The sequence below is a fragment of the Centrocercus urophasianus genome, unplaced genomic scaffold, assembly GCF_019232065.1.
Source record: "Centrocercus urophasianus isolate 14NV4802_14NV808 unplaced genomic scaffold, USGS_Curo_1.0 seq_16, whole genome shotgun sequence".
In the NCBI taxonomy this organism is placed as follows: domain Eukaryota; kingdom Metazoa; phylum Chordata; class Aves; order Galliformes; family Phasianidae; genus Centrocercus; species Centrocercus urophasianus.
This window is the reverse complement of record NW_024884711.1, coordinates 21,710,412-21,735,664: the sequence shown is the minus strand read 5'-3', so window position 1 is coordinate 21,735,664 and position 25,253 is coordinate 21,710,412. Positions and strand designations below refer to the sequence as shown.

At 37.4% G+C, this 25,253-nt stretch overlaps 1 protein-coding gene across 1 annotated transcript in view; it reads right to left on the bottom strand.

Annotated features, from left to right (window-relative positions):
• The window catches only part of VWDE (von Willebrand factor D and EGF domains), a 39,304-nt gene extending 15,876 nt beyond the window's left edge, over positions 1–23,428 (bottom strand). Inside the window, exons 1-15 of the mRNA XM_042817027.1 lie at positions 23,353–23,428; positions 18,955–19,139; positions 16,515–16,746; positions 13,605–13,864; positions 12,362–12,451; positions 10,906–11,050; positions 10,082–10,296; positions 9,706–9,779; positions 7,515–7,788; positions 6,132–6,340; positions 4,741–5,720; positions 3,113–3,249; positions 1,646–1,801; positions 940–1,044; positions 446–560 (exon numbers count right to left, since the gene is read on the bottom strand). Of these exons, the coding sequence (XP_042672961.1) occupies positions 446–560; positions 940–1,044; positions 1,646–1,801; positions 3,113–3,249; positions 4,741–5,720; positions 6,132–6,340; positions 7,515–7,788; positions 9,706–9,779; positions 10,082–10,296; positions 10,906–11,050; positions 12,362–12,451; positions 13,605–13,864; positions 16,515–16,746; positions 18,955–19,139; positions 23,353–23,428 (3,253 nt within the window). The remainder of the gene's footprint in view (positions 1–445; positions 561–939; positions 1,045–1,645; positions 1,802–3,112; positions 3,250–4,740; positions 5,721–6,131; positions 6,341–7,514; positions 7,789–9,705; positions 9,780–10,081; positions 10,297–10,905; positions 11,051–12,361; positions 12,452–13,604; positions 13,865–16,514; positions 16,747–18,954; positions 19,140–23,352) is intronic.
• Between the last annotated feature and the right edge of the window lie 1,825 nt (positions 23,429–25,253).

The following is a 25,253-nucleotide window of genomic DNA, read 5'->3' as shown; positions in this document are numbered from 1 at the left end:
AAAGAAAAACCTTGCCTCAGAACATGCACCTGATTGTTGGGAAAGGCCTTTTATTCCTAAATGTTGAAGACAAACACTTGTGGACATGGCTGTACCAAAAATCAAAATACTGTTAACTGCTAATAAGGCTCAAAAAGTTGTTAATTTCAGTAGTTTCTTGTTAGTTATTGTGAACAGGGAAAAAAAAAAGAAGAAAAAAAACAAGTCTGTCTTTCACATGTCTGGTCTGGAAAACATGCTTTTCAGAAATAAGGAGAACTGCAAGATGAAAAACAAGATCAAATTACAAACTGAAGTAGTACCAACTGAGCTTTAGCTGAAACACTAAACTAAGCTCAAAACTTCGGTATATCTATTAATTTTGAAACTCAGTAGAACCTAAACTTTTTGCTACTTGAAAAAAAAAAAATCAAAGAAACAACAATCAGAACTATTTAGAACTTACTTTCAACAACTGACCAGCTTAACCTTGATGTGTCGGGTCTGCAGAGTAAGCAAGGGCTGGTTGGATTCGTGTCACCTTCACCGTAACAGAGTCCATCTATATTGCATGTTTTCTCCTTTTAGAGAAATGACAATATGACTCATTAATTTTCAGTTGTCAAACAGCAAATTTCAGAATTGTCTATTTGTAGAATTTTGCATTTGTAGTGTCCAAATCTAATCAATCTAATCCTAATCAAATCTAACCCTACATTGTACTTTTAGAAATAAACAAATAACAGTATGTTTGGTTTTACTTGCTAATTACATACAGTGTTTTTTGTTGTTGTTGTTATTGCTTTTTTCTTTCAAATTTTTCTCTTCCGAGCTTCTCCTCTGGTGCTTTTCATTTCTGGGCATGAAAAATTCCTGTTGTAAATGAATACAGGATGTGTGTTTTTTCTACCTGAAGAGATGCACACTTTAGTGATATACACAGAAAAATGAAATATATACCTTTAGTGCACATAATCCAGATTCCTGTAGTTCACATATCTGACAGGCTCCATCGTATATTATCACTGTTTTAGAATTGCTGTAAGTTAATCCATCATTAGAAATCTGCAAGATATAGAGTAAAAGTAGTTTAATCAACATAGGTATCAACATCTCAGCAGCACTGATTGCTATCCTGGGATTCAATTCAATGACAGGCACTACATTTAGCTGTTTAAACTCTTGTAATAGTCAGCAAAACTCTAATCAATTATATCAACAAGATTAGGCAGGTATTTGACTGACCACATATAGGTGTCTATGCTAGGATAGAATGACCAGTTTTTAGGGTCTATTGACCTTATTGACTCCAACTGCATGATATCTTAGACGTCTACCTCGCACAAACATTCATGTATATACATTGAGCTCAACTCATTTTTTCTGTCAACATATTGAATGTCATTTGAAATGCACTAGGGTAACTACTTGGTCTTTACCTTCAACTTTTGAAGGATGCATCCTTCTATAAGTTCTAGGGCTAGCCCCTTATAGGGGGCAGTCCCCTTGCAGGAAGCACTCTGTATTTAAGCTTAAGAAATTAAATGAGACGCCATGTTAAGCAAGCTGAATTCCATCCACTGTACCATTAAAAAATAATAGTTATATACACAATGTAGTTTCATCTTAGTGTCTGTAAGCGAATATTTGAAATTTCTGCAAGTACCTTTATTTTCCACAAGGCAATGGGTTTATCATCAACCAGATCCATGACAACAGACTGTGGGCCGTTATTCGGTAACTCGCAGTCGACAGTCCTGACATTTTGGAAGGCAGCTGACATAATTAGAGGCTCTCCAGGAATCCACTGGTTATCAGTGTACTAAATTTTAGGACAAGTAATTTGTTTTTCAGTGAAATGGAATATGAAAATATTTTTATCAGAGAAAAAAAAAAACAAACAAAAACATGTCTTGCTTAGTGTTTCAATGTGTCTACTTCTCTGGATTAGAATGATGTGGGAAATATGTCATTTTTTCCCCCCACAAATAGATTTCTACCTGAGCCTGTTAAAATGAAAGAAGAGAAGTCTTTCCTGGTGCATGGCAATTTGGCATGGCATTACCAAGAAAAATTCTTCAATCTGGAGAGTTATGGAAGAGTTAAGCAGTGGGTGAGATGTGTGAGATGGTCTGAAACTCTTTTAACCTATACTCTTAACTTTCCCATTTCAAGCCAACTAGCAGATGATTGGATAAATGTGCACAAGAAAAAAACATCTATAACCCCCCACACTGCTTAATTGTAGCATCTACTAGAACTAAGGAAAGCATTTTTTGGTTTTCTCAGGAGAAGAAGATTCCTATTGAATGTTTTCCCTTTTGTCATTCTCTCCCCCCAGTCATCACGAGTGAAAACCAGTTTCATTTGGCAGGTTTTTTTTATTCTCATGTATGATACGATGTAAAAACTTGTAATCACAGATTGTTCATTTCAGGCTAACACTTGTAAATGGCTTTTAATTTTGCCTTGGGCAAATTCTAGGTCTGACTAAAAACATTCTGTCTGTACAGACTACTCTGACATTACAGTACAGTATTTTTAATCTTCTGTTCAAACCTAGGCTATAAAGCTGACATATTATTAAATAGCCACAGTATTCTGCCCCTGGGAAATGGACATCTCAGAAATGCCTTTTTCTTTTTTGTAACAGATTTACTATGTTTATAAAAAGGCTATTTTGAGTATTGAGTTTGAAACAGTAATCTAGTGATGTCTTTAACCTTGCAGTCCTTTTTCAAAGAACTGGTACTTCACTTCCTCTCCATAAGCACTTAAAAAGAAAAAAAGAAAAAGAATGGAAAGAACAAGCAACATACTGGTTGCCACCAATAGGACTACCTTTGCCCTTTCCAAATGGATAGCTGCTGTTTGCTATTATCTCCTTTTAGCTGCTGAACATTCCCATTATGTTTTGCACTTTTAGCAGTGAGGAAAGTGCAATCTTGCAAAGACTTGAGTGCCTGCTGCAAAGTGCTGAGTGCCTCTGCTTTTAGCTTCTACTAAACCATTGGGTTGTACCAACATAAAAAGATTAGATAGTTTTTACTTATTCACAGAGAAATTTAAACAGAATTATTATATATTAATAATTATATATTATTATATATTATATCTATACAAGGAGACCTACTTGCAATCTGATAATTTCACACTTCAGATTTGATGACTCTCTGAAGCCATGTCCAAAAGCCCTCACTGATGTGCAGTCATACTGACGAATATCACATAGCCCAGCATTTTCCAGCTCTATTATTTCTGGAGCTTGGTCTTTGAAGTAGAGATTAGAAAATAAAAGTCAATATAATGATCTCATTCATATAGACAATTACTTTAGGCAACACATTTATTTCTCTGCCCAACTAAGAAAAGTGACAACAACAAAATCTGGAGCAAGGGGAAAAGGTACAACAGTAACCTTTTGTGTCATTAAAATGAATTTCACCTTCAAAGTGAGGCTTTATATCTTTTCTTGGAACTTCAGATTTATAAAGCAGATAAAACATTCATGCAATAACAAACTCTTGTGAATATGCGGTCTATTACCTCATCTATGACTCTTTACATCACACTTGCAGTGTAAAATGTAAATGAAGCTCAGGCTTTAGATATAGGAACTTGAAAATTACTTGCAATAATTTATAATGGATTTTTTTGTTTGTTTAAAGAAAACAAACACGTGGAGGGTGGTTCATGAAATAAACTGACAAAATTTAGAATACTCAAATATTTCCTCTGAAAGCAAAGCTGTATGGGAACTGCTGGATCACGGCCTGAACCTCTGATTGATCACCTAAGGTGAGCAATGAGTCAGCCCTGGGAGGCGATTCACCTGTGCTGCCAGAAGAGGTGGAACTTGGCTCCACCTTTCCTAGACCCATTTAAGAGCTGTCTACCACCTAGGAAAGGGTCGCTTCTGGAGATCCCTCCTCTGGAGTTTTGCAGCAAGCTCAGGATGTAGGTAAGCATTCTATCTATTCTCTTTTTGTTCTTATAACCTGCTTAGCCAAGCTCTCTTGTTTATTTCATAATTATTACATCTTTATATTTGTTGATATTGATTATACACAAGTCCATCTATTTGAGTTTAAGAGGAAGCAAATATTTCTGTTTTATTACTTTCTTACTTCTTCCTCCATTTATTTTAAATACATTAATGTAACAAAAATACTACTATAAAATATCAACAGTTCTGAAAGACTTTTGAATTTTCAACCACACCTCATATTCTCACTGTTATCTGCTTATCTGCATTTTGAGTCAATGTCTTACTTAATGAAAAAAACTTGCCTAACTCTATTTGGTAAACTTTTTTCTTCACCATCAGTTCTGCTTCCACATTTAACAGTTTACAGAAATGTAACATTGCCAAAAACATCCCGCTTCCAGTTAATAAACAGGACTGCAGGAGTGTATGGATGTGGCAAGATCTCCCTGAAGAAGACAGCTGTGGAAACACACTAATCTCTTGAGGCAGTACTCTGGATTGCAAACTGAGTAGTAAATTTTTAAAATCTGATATACCGTAAACTAAGCCCATGTTTTTCCCTTGGGAAACAAGAAGGCTAAATAGAAAACAATAATGGCTGTATTAAATTGGAACTAGACTGCTGGATAATGAACAGGCCCACCATAGGGAGCCCTTGTCAGTGCACAAAGAGAAAAAAATAAAAGCAGGATAGAAAAACAGTGATGTAAAACATATGTTGCACAAACACAGAGACTGTTATTTTAGTAAACCTCATTGTTTTTCCCACCTACCAGACAGTATACTGCAGTCGTATGAACCATAGCCTTGAAAGCATGCACAACCCCATTCTGTACATTCTCCATTACCACTGCACAGACTGGGACACTTCAGTGCAGTAAGCAGGTTCTCAACAAACCCCTGAAGTTCCTGTTGACTGTAGTTTATTTCTTCTAAAACTCTCTTCTCACATTCATTCTCTAAAAGAGCTAATGAAGCTTCTGCCCATCTGAGGTCATCCTTCAACAGTAAATCTTTAACACAGATACTGATTGCATCTTCCATTCTCCTACCAAGAAGGCCACCACAAGCTCTTCCTATACTGGAATTGGCTATTGCCTGCTGGCACAGTCTCAGAGCACTGGACTCAGTGAGGCCAGAAGGTGTGGGCCAAGAAGGAAGAAACTTCTTGTTTTTGTCAGTGGTGTGGTCCTCTGGGAAAAAGTACCTATATGCCTCTAAATCCGTTTGGCTTAGATTTTGGAATAGAAATACTGGATGATATTTGTAATAATTTTGGCGCTTCCTTCTATTTCTAGCAGATTGACTTTTCTGATTACTGTAGCCATCAGAAATTCTTTTAATGTCTGAACTTGAAGTTCCTTCTTTTTCCATACCAGAATTTATTTTTGAGGTTGCAGAGACATGTGGCTTTACTAATGATGATTTGTGAAGTTTGGTTTGATTATCCTCCTTTTCCAGAAGTGCAGCGAAACCCATTTCATGTACAGATGAATGTTTGTTTAAGCCTTTGACAAGATCAATAGGGCTGAGATACTCAGCAGTGACATCCAGTCCTGGTATCAAAGAAAGAAATCTACCATTTTCACTGTCTTTACAAGACAGGGGAAGTTCCAATTTAGAAACTGCCTTTAGTTTATGTACTGATGGATCTAACCCAACATCTTCAAATGTGCAGTCACAGAAGTTTGTTTTCCTAGAAGATGGTAATGAAGAAGGTGTCTTGTCAAACAAGCTACCTCCTGGTGGAATTCTAGAGAAGAAAAAAAGAAATTCTATCTCAACATATCTATATATTTTTGTTGTTTTAATAATCTGTGCCAGTTTTGCTTAATACTTCTAAAGCATAAATTACAGAATCTACATATGGTTACAGATCTCAGTTAAATTGTAAAAAAAAAAATATATATATATATATATATATATATATATAGGAACAAGATATACTGGAAAAAAGAGTTAAGAAGGCAGATCTTTTCTGATTTGTTCAAAGCAAATTCATTTTACATCATAATCCTACTTAAATACAAATTTGGCTCTTTGGTCTGTATTTACTCAGATATTAACTTAAAAAGTCTCTTTTATTTCAACAAATTTTTGAAGAGCGCAAAGGAGAGATTGAACCAAAAACTGTCATTTGACTGAAAAAGAAGTATTTTGTTACCTCCATTCCTTTATAAACAAAAGAAGAGCATCAGAATTGTTTGGAATTTCCACGCCATTAGCAGTGTGATAGTCATTCTCTGCACTTCCATCGAAGGTGCCACAGAGCCCCATTGTATTTCTGTAATCTGAACTGGGTGCCCTAAGTGTTATGCTCATTCCCCATTCACTCACATCAGCACGAATGAAAGCTCCAGAAGAAAACAAAACCTAAAAAGATATGGATAATGTAATTGTGAGAACCATTATTCTTATTTTTCCCTAATAAAATCAGGTACATTCATTGATAAGGAATGATTTACAAAGGCAGGCATATAAAGATGTCCCATTAAGTTCTGGTTCTAACTATTCTGAATCATACGAATTTTGTTATTTCTTTTGGTGTAGCACTGTAGATACAAATCCTGTGTGCCCCAAAAAGCACCTAGATGGCACGTTTCAGGCAATAAGCTTCATCCATCATTAGCAGGTATAGAGCAGAAGGTCAATGACTGCAAAACCACAGATGATTAAAGAGTAAGTGAGCAAAGAAAAAGGGCCACTCCCTCTCCAGATGTAAAGGGATAATTCTAGTAATATAAACTGACTTGTTGGGAGCATACCAGCTCTATGATGCTATGTGCTAATTCTATGGCTTAATACAGAATTTTCTACCTGCGAATGTGATCCCAAGTGTACCAGATAGCCCAGAGTACTCTCAAAAACTCACTATTTTATTTCACAATGCTCAGCAGAAATACTGACATTTTAGAAATAAACTGAGAAGAATTAAGATTTTCAGTTTCTTAATAAGAAGAATTAAAGAATACAATTCAACAATGTTTTTACTGAAAGGAGAGGGGGGGAAAAAAGGCATATTTAAAGAAGAATAAGCACATTTGCACATAAAGGAGAAAGAAAAGCTAATCATACATGGACGACTGAATAGATGTAGTGACAATGTAAGATTTTCACTTCTAAGTTTAAATGTTGTTTCTATGAACTTGGTGCGCAATTTCACATAAGTCACTTATTTTTTCTGTTTTAGCATCCCTGCCTCTAAAAGTGAGGAATTTCATTTCTCTGTTGCTTGATGTTCTCTAAATATTTATCAGGTATTAAAAATGTATTAAATATACTAATAGACAAATCCAAGCTGAAATGGTCTGTTTTTAGTGCTTGCGTTTCAGACAACAGAATGATAAATAGCAGTGGAGTGTTTCATTTTAAAATTCTGTGTCATTTCAAACATCACTTGCAAGCAAAGCACTGGCCAAAATACTATAAAATAAACGTTGTTGTGTTTAATTGCACAAAATAAAGCATGTTTTAGTTCTGAAGTTGGTACGAATTGGTAGAAATAATTACTGAATAGCTATTATATCCAAAAGTAGTATGAACTTACTGTTACTTTTCTTCCTAGGTAGGATTCAGTTATTCTGACGTTGCTTCCTGTTGTGTCTCTACTTATTATGGATAAGTATGGCTGTGACTCATGTAGCTGACTGTTGCACATATCGTATGCAATTATATCACTTCCTTCTTTGGCAACAAAGCCACAGTTACAGGATGCTGGATATTGAAGACTTCCACAATCCCACTGGCGAACATGAACTTCAAAATCTCGAGCTGTACTCTTATAGAGGACGAATGTTCCTGTTTTAAAATTGTCATAGAGTCTGGTGTCAAAAGAAAAGCATAATATCACCAGGTGTTAGTAACTTAAAACAGATTTCTAGTATTTGGTAGGATTTGATACTGCAGTACATTTTCGTGCATCGTGGGGAGGGGAAAAAAAAAAAAAGCAAACAGGAGTACTGTTCACAAATGCAAGTAACTTTGTTCTAAACAAGCAACACCATATATATCTCTTTTGTACAGCTCTAAAACAAAAATTTAAAACCTGTTCTACAGCAGAAACAGAAGGAAGAAGAGAAGGATCACAAATGGAATATGTAGACAATGTTTGTGAATGGAAAGATAATCATGAAGCCACTGCTGTTTTTTGATGCATTTTAATTGTGCTTTTGTCTATTCTAACGGGCAATCAGGGGATGCTCCTTAGCCTTTGTGTTTCTACTGCAGTGCAAATATCCAGCAGGAGCAAGAAGATGCTTAACTGTGTGCATGTGAGGTGCAGACGCTGAAGACTGTACAAGTACCCTTGATGAAATGATTTAGAAAGTCAGATACTTTTAAAAAGGTCTGCTTTATTAAGATGGAGAAAACCTATTCCCAAAGATTTGAAAATGATTTAAGATGAAAACCATAAATAGTGACTTCATTTTTTTTTTTTTCCCTATGGGTTAGCCATCTGTTCCCTGAAGCAAAGTTAGAATAGCCAATTTAATGATTTGGTGGCAAGAAGGAGGGGAGGGGGGGAAAAAAAAGAGAAAAAAGAAACTTTTTCTGCAAGTTTAACAGTCTCTTGGCTATAAATGGCATTTGACAGTTAATTGCAGAGTAGTCATTTGCCTTTTGTTTAATAGCCTAGCAGACAAACTGCAGATGGCCTGCATGCGATCACCTGTGATTCTGCAGGGGCAGTTCCCTTTCTGTTTGTTTCCCACGTTTTGTAAAATAAGTTAGCAATGCTATTTATCTTTAAAAAGAAAGGTGCAGCACTATATTCCAGCAGGAATATATTTCAGTAGGTTGTTACATCATAAGAAAGCTTGATCACAATGTGGTGATGGTTAAAAAACCCATTGAAGGCATCCCTGTAATTTCAAATGAAGAAAGAATCGCAAGTCAGCATAACTCCTGTGACTTTATTACTATTGTTAGTAACAGTGCTCTCAGAGCATCAATTACAACCTGTTCTTCCTTTCAAATTCACAAGAAAAACTGTGTTGTGTGTTGAACACACTTATGCGCAGGCAGCGTATCCTCTTTCTCTCACACTGTCATTTGAAGAAATGTGCTTCTGGTGAGCAGGGAATATACAAGTCCCATGTGTGGAACTTGTATTTGTTTTGAACTCTTCCATGATTTAGAAACAATTAGAAAGACAGAAACATACGAAAACCATGCCAGCTGTGGCTAAGGAAGCTGTCTTCACTTTGGAAAGAAGGTTTAGTGAGCTGCAAGTGACAGAAGCGAATAAATTGCTGTCAGTGACATTAATGAACTCATCACAATGTCATACTGACAGAAGATAGCTTTTAGCAACTTGATCCTTACAGGGATTCAGATAGGTACACCAGAAATATGGGAGCTATGCTGAAGACTGGAAATAGTTCTGCATTAAAATAGTTTTGTCTATTCAACCGTTTATCACTGATCATATTTAATAATATTTTCATCTTTCACATTCAGATTCTACAGCTGTTATTTTTCTCTTGGTATATTCTTCTAGAAAGGGTAATAGTCTACTTACTTGTCACCACCTAAAACTTGTATTTTCAAACATAAATACTATAAATATGACTAACAAGCTTTAACCAGCTGGAGCATGTTTATCCTATTATCCAAGAAAGAGTGTGAAATACATAGCACAACTGAACTGTAGAGAACTACAGCTTGCATCACTAGCATAGATTAAAAAAACAAACAACAGCAACCCTTGAAATTTAAAGCTTCAATCAAGTGATTACCTTCCATCAAACGTTATTATATGAGGGTCAGTAAATGAGTAGCAGTAGGCAGTTGGTAGATCCTTTACAGTAATCTTCAAAACAAAAAAATGCATAGAAAATCATATTAGGTTAGACTTAGGCACATTATTTATGTTCTTGATTTATTTCATAATAAGCAGGTTATATTATTTCTAAGTAGTTATGTTAATATTCAAATGTAAGAAACTTAATCCAAATGAAAAGGCAATGTTTTAATGGAAATAAACCAATTAAAATTGACTACTTCAAAATCTTGGTGTAAATCAGCATGTCACAACTGAACTAGAAACTCAGTTTAGATCAGCCACATTCCTGGCTTGTTGGTTTTACAGATCTTAACACTTAGATTTTCAACCTTTGTGCTTTCTGGGACATAGCCATTCCACAGGAAATTCTCACTGGATATTGGTTCGACTGCAATTCTGGTAATTCTGTCTCCGTCCTGCATAAAGTCTGTCACAGCAGTGAAGTAAATTATTGCTTGACTACAGATTCCATTTCTACAGGGTTTCTGGAGAAGATCCACATGACAAGAAGAAAGAGCCAAGTTTAAACCTAGTTGTTCTTTACCTGTTTTAATGAAAACACATCATTAATGAGTTTTCATCTAATCAAGACACATTTTGTATATTGCTGTTAATATAAATGCTAACTTATGTACAAAGTGATGTACACAAAAAGTGTGTTTTTTTTTTTTCCACAAATGGAAGTGAGCATTTTCCTCAACTATGATCATGGAAAACCCTCTCCCTACACACATCCAAGAAAATTATTTTAATTTTCTACATTGGTAGCCAAATGAAAGTCGTGGAAGTCCTGCAGATGGGACAAAAATGCCTGCCTGAATAGGCAAGGATCCCCTTGATGTTCACACGACTTCATGTTCATGCGACTTGGGCATAGCAAAGCACTACAGACAAAGAAAGACTAAAACCTGAGTACTTCGTGACTGTATACAATACTTAAAACACAGTACATAAAAAAAAATAAAAAATGGATGATGGACATATTCTTCCATACCTTCAACAGCAGTACATACGGCCTTTGAGTATTTTAATAATTTAGAAAGTATTTTATAATACACCAGATTCTCCAAAGAGGCAAATCAGAGGGAATATTTAGAAAAACACAATAAGCATACAAAATGCAACACACACACAGAATCAGGATAATACTTGCCTTCATCAATAGTATTCAATCTTAGTGATATTCTGCAGTCACTTTCAACCTGGTTAAATTCGGGACAAGGAACAGGGATTCTGCTTTCTATTGATAGTCTGTATTCCTTGCCATCTTCTGATATATCATACGCTTCTGGATGTATCTAGCACAGAAAAAAATATACTTAAAATGCAAACATCATTTGTGAACTACAGCACCCCTACTGATCAGGAAGGAGTAAAGTACAAAAAACTAAATACACTGAATGGTGTGGTGCATGGCCCACTCTACTTGTTATCTAGATGGTCTGAAGTGCATTTGCGTACTGGGAGAAGATGAGGACACTATAAAAAGAGTGTGTAAAGAGTGCCAATAACAGGCTAGGATGAGGTAAAGCTAGTAAGAAAGGGATTAGCAAGTACGTTAACACCATAAAAATGCATTCTTTGGGTAGCTTCTGGAAACCAGCATATAGGTAATTTGTCATATTGTATGCAAAAAAAAAGCTACCTAGGAGCTTCACATAAAAAGGAAAATAATGCATTCATATTTTATACTACGTGCTATAAAATGACTTCCACTGACAAGAGATTAATCTGGACCCTGAATCTGCAGAAACATAAGCATGCACTTAGCTTTATGAGAGGTAATTCTTCACTCAAGTCAATGGAAATTTTCACAATATGTGTGTGCAGAGTCCCATTCCTGGCCAATAAACAAAGTGGTACCTACAACTAAATCTATGGTAGTTTCCTTTTGGACTTCTTCTTCACCTTTAACCAATTGGCATGGCATAGCTCATGCCTACATGCTATAAATTTTTCCCAGCATCCTAGTCTAAGCCCAAAGCAGGTTGGTCTGACCCTTCCCACATCCCCGTGGCCAGATGGGAACAGACCCTGATCTCTGTCAGCCATATTCTGGGAGAAACAGTTGGCATAGTCTAAAATTGTGCAAGAGAGCAGCTAAGTGGTCAAAAGCAAGTCAGAGCTCAAGTCTGAGCCATGGCCCTGGATAGTTTACAATTACAGAGGATGTACTGGAGTCTACTTTAGCTGGTGGAGATCAAAGTGTTTACTGGGTTGTTATAGCTTGCATAAGATGCTGATTCAGTCTTCCTGTACCTCAAGGGAAACACAGAAACATGTTTGTTTCTTCCACTACTTGACCAATCTGAGTTCACTACTGCTAACAACATGCTTTGTTAACTTGATAATTATATTGTGAGTGCCTTACAGTTAGAGGACTCTCTATCTACTTCTACTGTGGCTATTATGATTCACTTGCTTTTGTTCAGCATCCTACATGGTATTATCAGAGCGGAACATACAATAATTACATAAATGTTCAAATTATCCACTCATATAAATTTTCTAGCATACCCAAAGAAAATGCATGAATTGCTACATATCTGCTGAACTGATACTCAGAAAGACTCCCACTACAAAAAAGTAAAACATTGTTTTCAAATGACCTCAATGCCAGCAAAAAATTCCTTGCTCTCAACTGGACTGCTATGTATGCTTGGCTTCTCCATGAAGAAAGCAGAACTGCTACAGTAGACCTGTAGAAAAAATCAACACAGTACAATATATTTTTGGTAAGAAGTGAATATGAAACTCAGCCATGATGTCAGCTTGATGAACTTGTTAAGCCTAAGCTTCTGTCTGCATCCAAAGTTACCAACTGTCAATGGTGCTGTTTAATTGACTGAATGAGACAAAATATTCCAAGATCTCCTCCTGGCATACAAATCATCACATTTAACAAGCATCTAAATTTCCACACATTTAACTAATCGCCTCTGGAATATTTCTGCACATCATGATATATTGTGGACATGCATTCTACACTTTATTTTTTTTAGTTCTTTTTGTCAATTCTATGTTTGTTGCCTTTTAATTTTGTTGAATACCCATTTGATCATAGATTACACAAAACAATCATTGCCCCTTCCTCTCTTCTCACTGCCATTTCTTCCCAGTGTTATGGGCCTGAATTATCTTTTATGGGATAAGTTTATTGTGATTTCCCTCTACTGACCCAGCACTGTGCTGCTAAATACTGTTTTAGATGCCGTTTTTATTTGTTTTGTTTGTTTTGCCGTATCCTTTTTTGAGATGTGATGATGCTTTAGCTTTTCAAAAAGTTACCAGGTGAACATAGATATTCATTCTGCTACCCATGAAATTTGAAATTAACTAATGCGGTTACTTATACTGGTGCTTTTGATGGTGGGTATCAAAATATTTATATCTGATCCTTGACACAAAGTCATCAAGCAGTGGCTCATTATTGATTCTAAGCAATCTATCCGCTGAATCAACAGCACAGTTTCCCACAACTCACTTTGCCACTCTCTTAAGATTGTTACATTCCAAATCCTTTTAATTCACAATATCAAGCAAAATTCTAGTAGAAAGTAAAAACGATTCAACTTGAATAAACATCTGTTGGAGGCATGGTATAGTGTACTGAGACAGTCTCAAAACATTAATAGTAGTGATAATTACTGATATATTCTGTGACATTTCCACATTTGTAGGGGCAGTGTTGATGTAAATAAAAACTAGAGGCAGTACATTTCTGCCAAGAGAAATCATACAGCAAAATGCTGGCACTCCATCTCTAGCAATTGTTAGTATCTGCTGAGCATTTATGAATCATAAGTCTTTAGACAAAGCAGCTATAAGAGATTATAGTAATTTTTAACATACTCTTTCTCCAAGTCTGACTCTTGTCCCATCTAACTCTAAGAGTGAGAACGTATGAACTGTTCTCTCATGTTTCAGTTCTTCTTTGATGCCTTCAGGAGAAAGTCTTGACCAAGTCACAATGAATCCAACTGAGCTGTTTGCAAAAGGAATGCCAAAGGTACACCTTAGGTAAATACTCCCTTTGATCAACTCTGCTGCAACCTCAGGAATGGCTGGTAGTGGTGGTGATACAGATGGAGACGTTGAAGGAGCCACCTCACCTAGTCAAACAAAAATGTCTTTTGTGCTTTTTATTCTATGCAAAAAGAAAAAACATTGGATAAGGCAACATTTACATATACTTTATCAATTAAAATCCTTATAATAATATTTACCTCTCTTGATGTATGGAAATCTTAAGTAGTCGTATAGTGAATCAGAGAAAACATGTATACTACATTCATGATTAAAATGAGTAAAATGGATTACTTTCTAGACCATACAAAGGTGCTGACGAGGAAAAAATACTGAGGGAATTAATTGCAATGAATTGTTTTAACAGATAGAAGAGAGCTAAGGAAACAACCAAAGGAATTTGGCTGACATACAAAAATATTTTCTCTGCTTACAAAGAAGAAAATAGAATGGGCTATGCAAGAAGGAAAAGAATAAACAACACCGTGATTCATCAGGAGTTTATCTGCAAAATTTATCTGCAAATCAAAGCGACCTAAATTATTTTTAAAATTTTGGGTAATTATTCTGAACATTCAGCTGATAAACTACTTTTGCAATTGCAGTTCTGCTATCTCCAAATTGTGCATTTTACATTAGACCAAGTTGATAACATGGACTTCTTTTTTATTAAAGACAACATATAACTAAAAGTTGATGTTTCTGGGTCATGGATGCAAACAAAAATCTTTAAAAGAAAATAAGTCAAAAGAAAATACCTACTGCTGCAGATGCCTCGAATTTCTATCTCCTTGGGATCACAGGCCTGTGGTTTTGCATCTACAACAACTATAAACTGTTCCTAACCCACATATTTACACACTTAACTATACCAGTGCTCTTAAAATATTGCCCCATGCTAAAAAAAAAAAAAAAAAAAAAAAAAAAAAAATTAAAAAAAAAACAGTAAGAAAAATAAACATCAAATATTAAAAGACACTAATGAAAGTATAATCTACCAGAGCAGAAAAAATGTTGTGATCTGATTCATATACAATTACAGTAGCAGTCACTACAAAACCATAAGGCAGAAAATACAAGTTGAGTGACTGTATCTAAGAGCAAGAGTACAGAACGTTTTACCACTTCTACATCTTTAATGCAGATATAAGCAGCAGATACCTAGAAATGTTACTAATGAATAAAAAGAAATTAAGCTATTCTTTCAAATGCATACTTTCTCTTTTAGAACCCACATCTAAATACTTATTTATTAACTGTAACCATGGACAGTCAAAATCATTGCAGACCTACTTAGGAGGAAAAAAAACAAAACAACAACCACCAGTGGAACTTTGATTAAACATGAAAATATCAATATATTTTGAACAGGAATAAAAGGAATTTAAGTTAAAAGCAGCAAAACTGAAAATCTTGTTCACTGAAAAGAATTTAAAGCATATTTTGGTGTTCCATGTTTTGGTATTGCACAGGAATGACTGCTTGAAAATCTGCATCAAGTGTACACAGCTATCCAGCATTAAAGAGGAAATACATTACATATGGTAACCTAGATATAAAGAGCAGCACAAAAATACAAAATGTGAAAAATATCATCCTAAACAAAGGGCTTCAGAGTTGAGAGAAGTCACCAGAGCCAACTCAGTTTTTTTTCTTCCCTGTTTTGTCTTCAAGCAGTAAAAATTTGCTAGCCTGGTGCCTATCATTTTTATTCTCTTTCTTTTCATGAACGCATCACCGAAAGCAAATGCAAAGTCACATACTGCAAGATTTCTTTATGGCTTCAGCCACTTGCATTCTGAAATGTCTTATTTCTGGCTTTTTTTTCTTTCTTTCTTCTGCCAATAACCTCTCAGAGAATTACTTAACAATTGATCCCAAAGGGATAATGATGGGTCATAAAGCACCATAAAAAACACCAGCAGTTTTGCTATTAAGATTTTGCAAGCAGTTGGTAATAGAGAGCATGACTTAGAGCAGGACAATATATTGTGCATAAAGGTATTGCAAGTATTTTCACTGACAGTGTGTTACAGGAACTGATAAAAATCTCTTACTACACAGACTTGTCACTAACAATATCTATAACTTCTTTAGAAGAATTAGAGAAAGAAAAATATTCTTAATAAAAATAAACATGTATATATGTATAATGATGTATATATATATTTTTTCATCAGTTTATTAAAGAAAATGTATGCTTACACATAATACCAGAGACATTCAGTAATGACGATACACACTATGTGAGTGCCAATGTAGGCAGTCTAAATTTTGACTTCTAGATGTGTCTTACATCCCCATCTGACTACATGGAAAAAGAAAAAAAATAGATCCTTATTTTGGGGGCTCTGAACTATAATTGAGCATCAACTGAAAATTACACGGATGTAGTGTGAATTCACACATTGTTCTATCACATCAAAATTAAGAGTGCAGAAAATTTTAGTACGTGTAACTATTGCCAGACATAATCAGCAAAATATCTTACAAAATACCACATTTTCACAGAAACATCACTTACTTGCTTTTATGTTATTTTCAGCTATTTTTGAATAACTATAAAATGACAAAACACCAGAAAACATCTGGTGATATGTTAGACATCTGAATACGTATCAGACTTCTGTTTAAGAAGATTAGAATGAAAGAAATAGTTATGCTGATATTCAGTTGAAAACCACATTTACTAATAAACATATGCTCTTAAATGCGTCTGAGTACATACTTTCTCACCTTCTGCACAATAACCCATGCATCCTTGTGTGGGTTGTAGTAAGTAAACAAAGAAATCTCCACAGTTCCTCACACTGACAGGGATTCGAAAAAGGCAGCAGTCTTTGGACATGCTGAAGAAAAACTTCCATGTTGCACAGGCTGTGAGCTGCTTGATCTCACCAGGTCGAGGCATGGATTCTGACTCCTTCAGAGACAACCAGACAGGGGCTTGAGTACCACAGTGATTCATCTGAAACACCAGAGAAAAAATGTCAGAAAATAATTAATGTACATTTATACTTAATCCTCATATTCCTGCACTAGCTTCTAGCAAAGTTCAGATGGTGTAACTGAGAGCTTGCTTTTTTACATCCTCAAATCTGAACAGAAATACACATAAAAGAGACTTAAGTGCTCATATGAGTATCATGAAATCTCTTTCTATATGCAAAATACAATTTAGTGCCTGAAGAACTTAACCAGGAGCCACCACAACTTCTGCAACCGTAAATCCGTTTATGTTTATGAAGCAGAGGACTCCACAAGGACTGTTGATCTGATTCAGATGCCAACACAACAGGTGATGAAGGAGAGCTGGTGCTCCCTCTCTCCCATACAAAAGTCTTGCTCAGTGTTTTTTTGTTAAAGTGTGAAGAGTGCTGTGGAATAGCCCTCCATCCTCTTGACATCACTGTGGCTATGTGAGGTCTTCAGATTAGGGAAGCTGCCATGTAGCTCGAAACAGTCCAGACAGTAAAACCTGGTCTTAGACCATGTTGTCTTTACACTTCTTGGTCTGAAATCTAAATACAACTGCATGCTCACTTAGCAATTATTCACCTCAGAAGTACACTTTTTTCTTACTCCTGAGCCTATTTGTGTCCAATCTACTTGTTCTATATTTTTGTTGCTTTTCTTATGATTTGGCTAAAAACATATTTTTAAAAACGAGGTTCTATTAGTTATATACATTAACTATATTACATATTTTATTTGTGGCCTAAGATAACTCCTCTTCACAAAATGCAACTCGGGCAAGCCAAAGTTGGACATCTAGTGTGCCTGAGTCCTCTATCAGTCCTCTGAGTCCTCTACTGAGCAAACAGAATCCATGAGAAGGATAATGCATTGTTTAAGCAAAGCCAGAACCTTTGACAAGGATTAAGTATAGTTATAAAACACATACAAGAAGGAAATTTCCTAAACAAGATATCCATTTTAAGTTCAATTTTAATGCTTTGATTTTGATTATTTCAAAATAATGGCCTTGTTTTTCCCAACAGTTAAAGAAGAGTAGATATCAGGGCATGAATTTCATTTGCTGAATAATATTTGAATCAATCTCTTGCCAACCGTAATTACCTGGACTCTTCTATATATGGATGGCAACCATTTTTGACTGCATATTTACTAAGCACAGAGAGACCGGGTGAGATTTTTTAAACTCCTCTAGGTTATCTGAGTGGCTATCTTGCTGGACTACCCTGTGTTCTGAGAAACAGACTTTTTTTCCCTGCTTTATCATCCTGATTCTCTGTGAAGAAATGTCTGTTTTGAGAGACATACTACTATTAAGTTAATTTGTTCCTATTAAATCTAACTGAAGAAGTCCTTCAGGAAATACACTTTGCTCAAGGTTTTTCAGTGTAACAGCCCACATAATAGCAGCCTCTTCAATAACGTCCTGCACTCAATGTACTTTTCGTACTTTTAACTGTTTTGCATTTCTTTTAAAAGATTTTTGTTTGTTTGTTTGTTGTTTGTTTGTTTTAAAGAGACTGAGCCCAAGCAATTTCAATTCAGTATACAATCACGGGATCATAGATAATACATCCTGATGACACAGTGACACTTTTTTAAAATAATGAAATGTTTTCATATAGGAAGCTACAAAGATATATCTTCTTCAAATGTAACTGTTAAAAAGATGTTGAAATAATTCCAAAATGAAGCATCAGAAGTCTAGAGTACTACATGTTCTAAGTAGTTCTTGAATCTCAGTGGACTCGCAGATGACATGGAAACTAGTCAGTTAGCTTAGCTTAGTTACTAGCTTAGCTTAGTTGAAGTCATTTTAGGAGTAATCTCCTCCTTCTAGAATGATCACTTTAAAACCCAGATAATTACTGGGATATGTCTTCTATGCTCACATGTAGGTTCAGGAGCAGACTGCCCATCACACAGCTGCAGCTTTAAAATGGGACATCCCTCCTATGTTGCACTGAGACACCTTTAGAAGGAACTAAAACAACAGTTTCTGAGTGCTTTAAAAGATACATGAGTTCTTTGCCGTACTCCATTCAGTGTAACATTTTTCAACACACAAACTTCATTGCCTGATTAACACATTTTAATACAGTCTCATTCAGAGACATTTTTTCACATTAGTCTCCATAATTGTAATTATTCTTATGAAAAACATGTACATTCTTCATAAACAAACAAGGTGCAATAATACCTCCACACACTTGGTTGGCATCTCAGCAGGCTTATCAAAAATCATAAAGCGATACCATCCTGGTGCTAGGGAATGGTCACATATTAAATCCTGAATAGCTGACTGCTGGAGGTGGGATGAATCAAAATCTACACTTCGGTAAGGGCTCTGCAGGATCTGATGTCCACCAGGATGGCATTCAAGAACTGTAAAGCAAGAGCATTAAAATGAAGAGCTTAACAGATATGTTAGATAGTAAGGGTGTTTTTTTTATCAGACAATAAGGAGATAGGATCACTACGAGATCACTATTACAGAGCAACATAGTGAAAACTTAATAGCAACAACAAATAACTATGTTAACACTCTAAAATTTAATAAATTCATCACACAGTAATATTCCCCTGTTTACATGGACAATAAATGGAAAATAAATATGCATGTTAATTTGTAATTGAAAAGTGTACACTTTCTCTCTGGATTTTGCCATTTTACTGGCTATGACACCTAACAACCTGAAGAAAAATGGCACATTTGGTACATAAGGAACAAAATCTTACTTCAAGATGAGAAAGGTCTGTCCAAGGGTCTTCCTTTTGCAAATAGGGTAACACTTCACAATGTTCCTATGTACTAAATGAAGAATGCCCTCAAATGGATGGATGCTGCAGTTACATATAGTTTGCATGTATAAAAGCAGATTATGGTGTAAGTATGGAATTTGATAGATACTTAATCATAGATTTTAAGTCAATGTGCATGATTGGCATGCACTAAATGCAACTGATAAACAGATTTTTGGGCATCTAAGTGAACTTAAGGCCTCAAAATAACCTCAAAATTGCTGGTAGGTAAAATTAAGGATCAGAATCTGTAGAAGTTGTAGCAATTTTCTAAAAAAAATGCAGGCTCTTTCAGAAATGAAACTGCACCCTACAATTTGTAAGATCAGTCTTTGGAATCAGATTACTCCTTCCAAAGATAGTGACAGTAGAAGTTCCAGCTAATGGTACTTTTGCAAGTAATGTAATGGTAATGGTCATTCTTGCTCAGAATTATGTTTGGGAAGTCAAAGTAGGGATGAATTTAAAAAATTCAGCTGTAATTAAAGCTGTGTAATATTACATTTTGAATATTATTACTCTATTCCTCAGGTTCTCACACCCAGGGTTTTTAATATTTGTCCCATGTTTTGCATGGTGTAAATGTGTCACTGATTAGAAGAATATTCTGGTTCAAATTGCACCAGATGCATTATTGAGCATTGTTTCATATCACTGTTCAGAAAACTACAATTTTAAGATAGTTTCTAAATCGAACAATATTCCCCTCTGAATGTGGAAGATGCCCTAGCTAAACAACAGATCTCATTTCTTTCATGCACAGCATGAGGTTCCTATAGACTTTCAAAGACTAAAGATTTAATCTGATATGGCTTCAGGCTACCCAAGCAGGTAACAATAGCTTTATCTTCTACCCTCTAAGGGCAGATGGAAGTCAATGTGATTGACTGTGCCACCACTGTGCTTCTGAGTTGCTTGTCATAGCCTGTAGGCAATTCATGTCCATACAAGTTGACCTTATTGAGAATTTATCCCTCACTGGAATTTGAAGAAAAGCCCTTGAAGAATCAAAGGTCAGTCATGTGTGTTATTGAAGTGTTTTTCCAAGCAAGCTTCAGCTCAAGCAGTTTACGAACCATGGCGAAAGTTTCTTCCTGTCTTCTATTTTTTTACTGGAATTCTACTTTCCATACAGCACTCTCATTAGTTTTCTTTCCTGTAACTGAAACACTCCTGAAACAATTAGTATCTCTTATGTCTTCCATCAATAAATCAAGTGAGACATGAGACAAGTCTTTATTTTTTTTCTCTGCAGTTTAATTAGATCATCGTTTGATAGATCTCTAAAACAGCTGACTGTACTCACTTGTAATAGGGTTATAAATCTTACTAAAGATCAAATTATACATTTTTTATTATTATGCACATCACTTTAAAATGTCACACAGCTCTTCATATATTTTTCTCCCTTTTTAGCTAGCATTTTCATAGCTATTTCTTTTGAAATTTCATGTTGTCTAGCACTGCTTCATTCCTTTTCCTTTTCTTTTTCCTCCTTTTCTGCAAAACAACTGAAAATAATTGCCATCATCAGTAATACAGTAATCAGTAATACAGACTAAAATATTTCTATCTGAAGTATAACTGTTATGCTACCTAACTCTACCAAGAGCAGATGCAAGTACAACCTTTGTATTTATGGGCATATAAATACAAAAATAACAATGCTATTTTTGCTGTGAGAAAGTAACCCCTGTAGAACAGACCCACTCATATCACAGACACTTAGGAGGAGAGCTGGTTCTCAATTGAAAGATGGAGACCTGATTATTAAATCCACTCCTGAGTTATGAAAACCTGAGCAGTAAATAAAACCTCAACTCTGATGTATTGTTTTAGTTAATGCATCCCTGCTGTTTGGTCCTAAACTTCACACTATGTTACACTGACTTATTCTGAGATTTTTCTGGTTGCTTTCCATATTTGGTAGACTTTTCCAGTTATCTGTCTGAATAGATTACAATGCAAGTATTTTCAAGAGACAGAGATTAAATCTCTGAAGTGCCAATGCCAAATGTTTCTGGACCACTGTCTTCTAAGCACAGTCCAGACACAAAATTTAAATTTTTAGGCAGGACACTTGGCTGAGTGTTATTGGCAGGTCTTTAGGGTCTTGGTAGATAAAAAGATTGACATGAGCCAGGAGTGTGCTCTTGCAGCCTGGAAGTCCAACTGTATCCTGAGCTGCAACAAAAGAGCGGCGGCCAGCAAGGAGAGGGAGATCATTGACGGCCCTCATGAGGTACTCCCCCCTCTGGAGTACTTTATTCAGACCTGCGGCCCCCAGCACAAGAAGGATGCAGAACTGTTGGAGTGGGCCCAGAGGAGGGACACTAAGACAATCAGAGGACTGGAGCACCTTTCCTACAAAGAAAGGTTGAGGGAGCTGGGCTTATTTAGCTTGGAGAAGGCCCTGGGGGGAACCTCACTGTGGACTTACAGTACTGGAGGGAGGCTTATAAATGAGCGGGGGGATTTACTTTAGTTGTTAGGATGAAATTCTTAACTCAGAAGGTGGGGAGGCTCTGGCACAAGCCGTCTGGAGAAGTTGTGGATGTCAGGACATTGTGAATGTCCTGGCAGCGTTCAAGGCCAGACTGGACATAGCCCTGGGCAGCCTGATCTGGTAGGTTGCAAACCTGGCCGTGGCAGGGGGGTTGGAACGGGGTGATCTTCAAGATCCCTTCCAACCCAAGCCTTTCTATTATTCTGTGACCACCTACAAAGCACTGGGGGAAAGGCTGATATATGGTTTCCACCTGCTCTCAGGCTTGGCGTGAGCTAGGGAACTCTTAGGGGCTCTTTGGTGCGAGGGCATTGGCACCCAGGGAGTGCTGCCAAACAGGGACTGATGGCACAGCTCTTCAGGTGCAGTTTGTATGCTCTGCTCTCCAAAGGCCAGGATATAAACAAATAAACACAACCAGTAAGAGTTAGACTCAATGATTCTCATGTTCTCTTCCATTTCAGGGAATTCTATGATTCTCTGTGTGCATTCTGATCCTGAGTGTCCATTCTTTTGCAACTACTGATTGCAAAGGAAGTAGTGTATCTGCATCCCACAGCAATTTTAGAGCTTAGGCTGTTTCTAACAAACACATTTGTGCATTTAATACAAAATATTCAATTAGAAATGAGGTGACTTTTTGAAAGAAGTTATCCTGAAATACTTATTTAGGATAACATTTTTAAAGTGAAATATAAAAATAAATATAACCATCACAAGCAAACCCTTAGTTTGGATGAGAAATGTAAGAAAAGCATGATTACAGACATTTTAGCAACGAAGAATATTGCAGTGCAGGGGAACAGAAACACTCCTGCTCAAGGAATGGTGAAGGAAACAATCAGCATGCACACACTGACACAGCATTATCAGAAAGGGTGTCAGAACACTTTTCACCGTTCACATCTACACTTCAGGGGCTGCTTTGTAAAGTTTGTAAGTAGCTGCACAACAATTTAAAAATATATACAGGAACTATCAGCACTCCTAGAAAAGCGAACAGGGACCAGAGGGAATGGGAGAGCTAAAGCCAAAGCCCAGGCAGCCTCACTCCGCAGGTTCTCCCGCAGGTACCCGGTACGGCTGGCAAGGCTGTTTGTCAGTTCATGAAGTTACGCCTACTGCAGCGAAACGCGCTGCACGTATCTCGAGCACCGAGGGAGGACCTGAGCCACTGAGGGGAGACCGTGTAAGGGCTGTTTTATTTCTTTGCTCTCTCTGCGCTGAGCAGAGCGGAGCATCCGCCCACCCGGCCCTCCCCCTTGGCCATGTACCCCCGGCCCCGCTTACCTCTCCGGAGGGGCTTCGCCGCCGCCAGGCAGCCCAGCACGGCCGCGCACAGCCACAGGCGGGCGCCCCCCGGCATCGCCCACTGCTCCCCGCTCCGCTGCCGTCGCGACTCTGAAGGCCACGGCCTCCCATCCCCTTCTTAACGCGGCTCCTCCCTCGGGGGTCCTCGGGGGGCCCGGCCCTCAGCCCGCCTCCATGCCGGCCCTGGCCGGGCTGTGCTGGGTCTGCTGTGCTCTGTGAGCCTCGTGGTCAGCGTCTCCATCTCCTCCAACGCATAGTTCTGTCTTCTAATGTGCAGTTAAACGCTGGAAACAAGCCAGTTACAAATTATTTGCTCTTTATGCTGTGACCATTTCCTTAGGTCACCAAGAGCACTTCATAATGGTCCTTCGTAATTCCAAACTCCTGGGATGGAAACCATTACCTCAGAATGAAGCCCATAGCTTCAAGCAGCCAAGTTGCAAGGCTTGCTGGGAGACGCTTCTCTTTGGAAATGTCTGGCAGAGAGCTCAGTTTTTAAGGTTTGGTAAGTTTTTTGGTATTTTTCTTGCTAATCTCCAGGCTGTGCAGGCCCTGAAGTATTTTGCACACAGCAGGCTGTAGAGATCTTTCACTTGTTTGAATCATAGCATAACAGAATATCCCAATCTGAGAAGGACTGACAAGGATCACAGAGTACGACTCTGGGCTCCACACGGGACCATCCAAAAATCACCCATTCTCAGACTCAGGGTCTCAGAATGCTGTCCTTCAACTCCGGCACTTGGGGCTGTAGCCCTGAGCAGCCTGTTCCATGCCCACTGCCCTCTGGTGCAAACCCTTTCCCTAACCCCAGCTGCCCCTCACCTGACACACCTCCGTGCCGTTCCCTAGGGCCCTGTTGCTGTCACACAGAGCAAAGCTCAGCGTTGCCCTCCACTACATGTGAGGAGCTGCAGCCACTGTCAGGCCTTCCCTCAGCTCCTCTGCTCTGGGCTGAACAAACCCCATCTTCCCTATCTTTGTAGCCCATGATTGACTGCTCTCTAATGGAAGGCATGGACCTCGTTCAAAGAAATGACATTGACACAGGGGAGTACACCCAAGCCCCTGCACACCCACAGCATACTGCAAGCCACTGAAACTCTGCAAGAAGTGTTGGGCAAGGGCTGCCTCCAGCAGGTGCAGGCATGGGTACCCTTTGTAGAACAGTGTCCCTTCAGAAGGCCCCGGGACAGGAAAAGGACAGAGGTACAGCACTGTGGGATGGGCCATCTCCATCCTCTGCTCTGGAAGAAGCCCCATGAAATGAGCAATGGTTAAAAGGCAGTGCTAGTGAAGTCTGAACGTTGAATTCTGTCTTGCATTTCTGTCAGCTCTCTGAGGCAAATATGTTCTTCTTAAACATTCAGGCAATTTTAATGGTTAGTTTTCATATTTATCTTGATGATTTTCTGGGTTGCTACCAAATATGATATACTTTTATTCTAGAAGGCTGCATCTGTCTGAAATTTTCCAAGTGTGTATTTATAAAAAAGACAAAAGGAAAGCAAGAGGTATTTTACCAAACAAGTTACAAAGTAGAGAACTAAAAATAGAGACACTGTGAAGCTTTGACAAAGTTTAAACACTGAGCTGCTTCTTTGACCGCTGCTAATCATGATGGAGTGGTATTTACGGAAGGATTAACACCTTTAGTCATGGATCATACAGGAGACAAAAGAGGTGGCAATAATGGCTGCTGGAGTAAAGAAACCTTTCATCTTTTCTGCCTGTTTTTTCTCTGCCTGATCCCTCAGCCACTATCAGTCTTGCAGACTCTTGCAGCAACAGCAGAGCAAGAGCATATTGGGTTGGAATAGCTGATAACTTGCCAGATAGTATTCGGCTCTCACGGGGACAGAGTTGTTCCAGTAACAGTG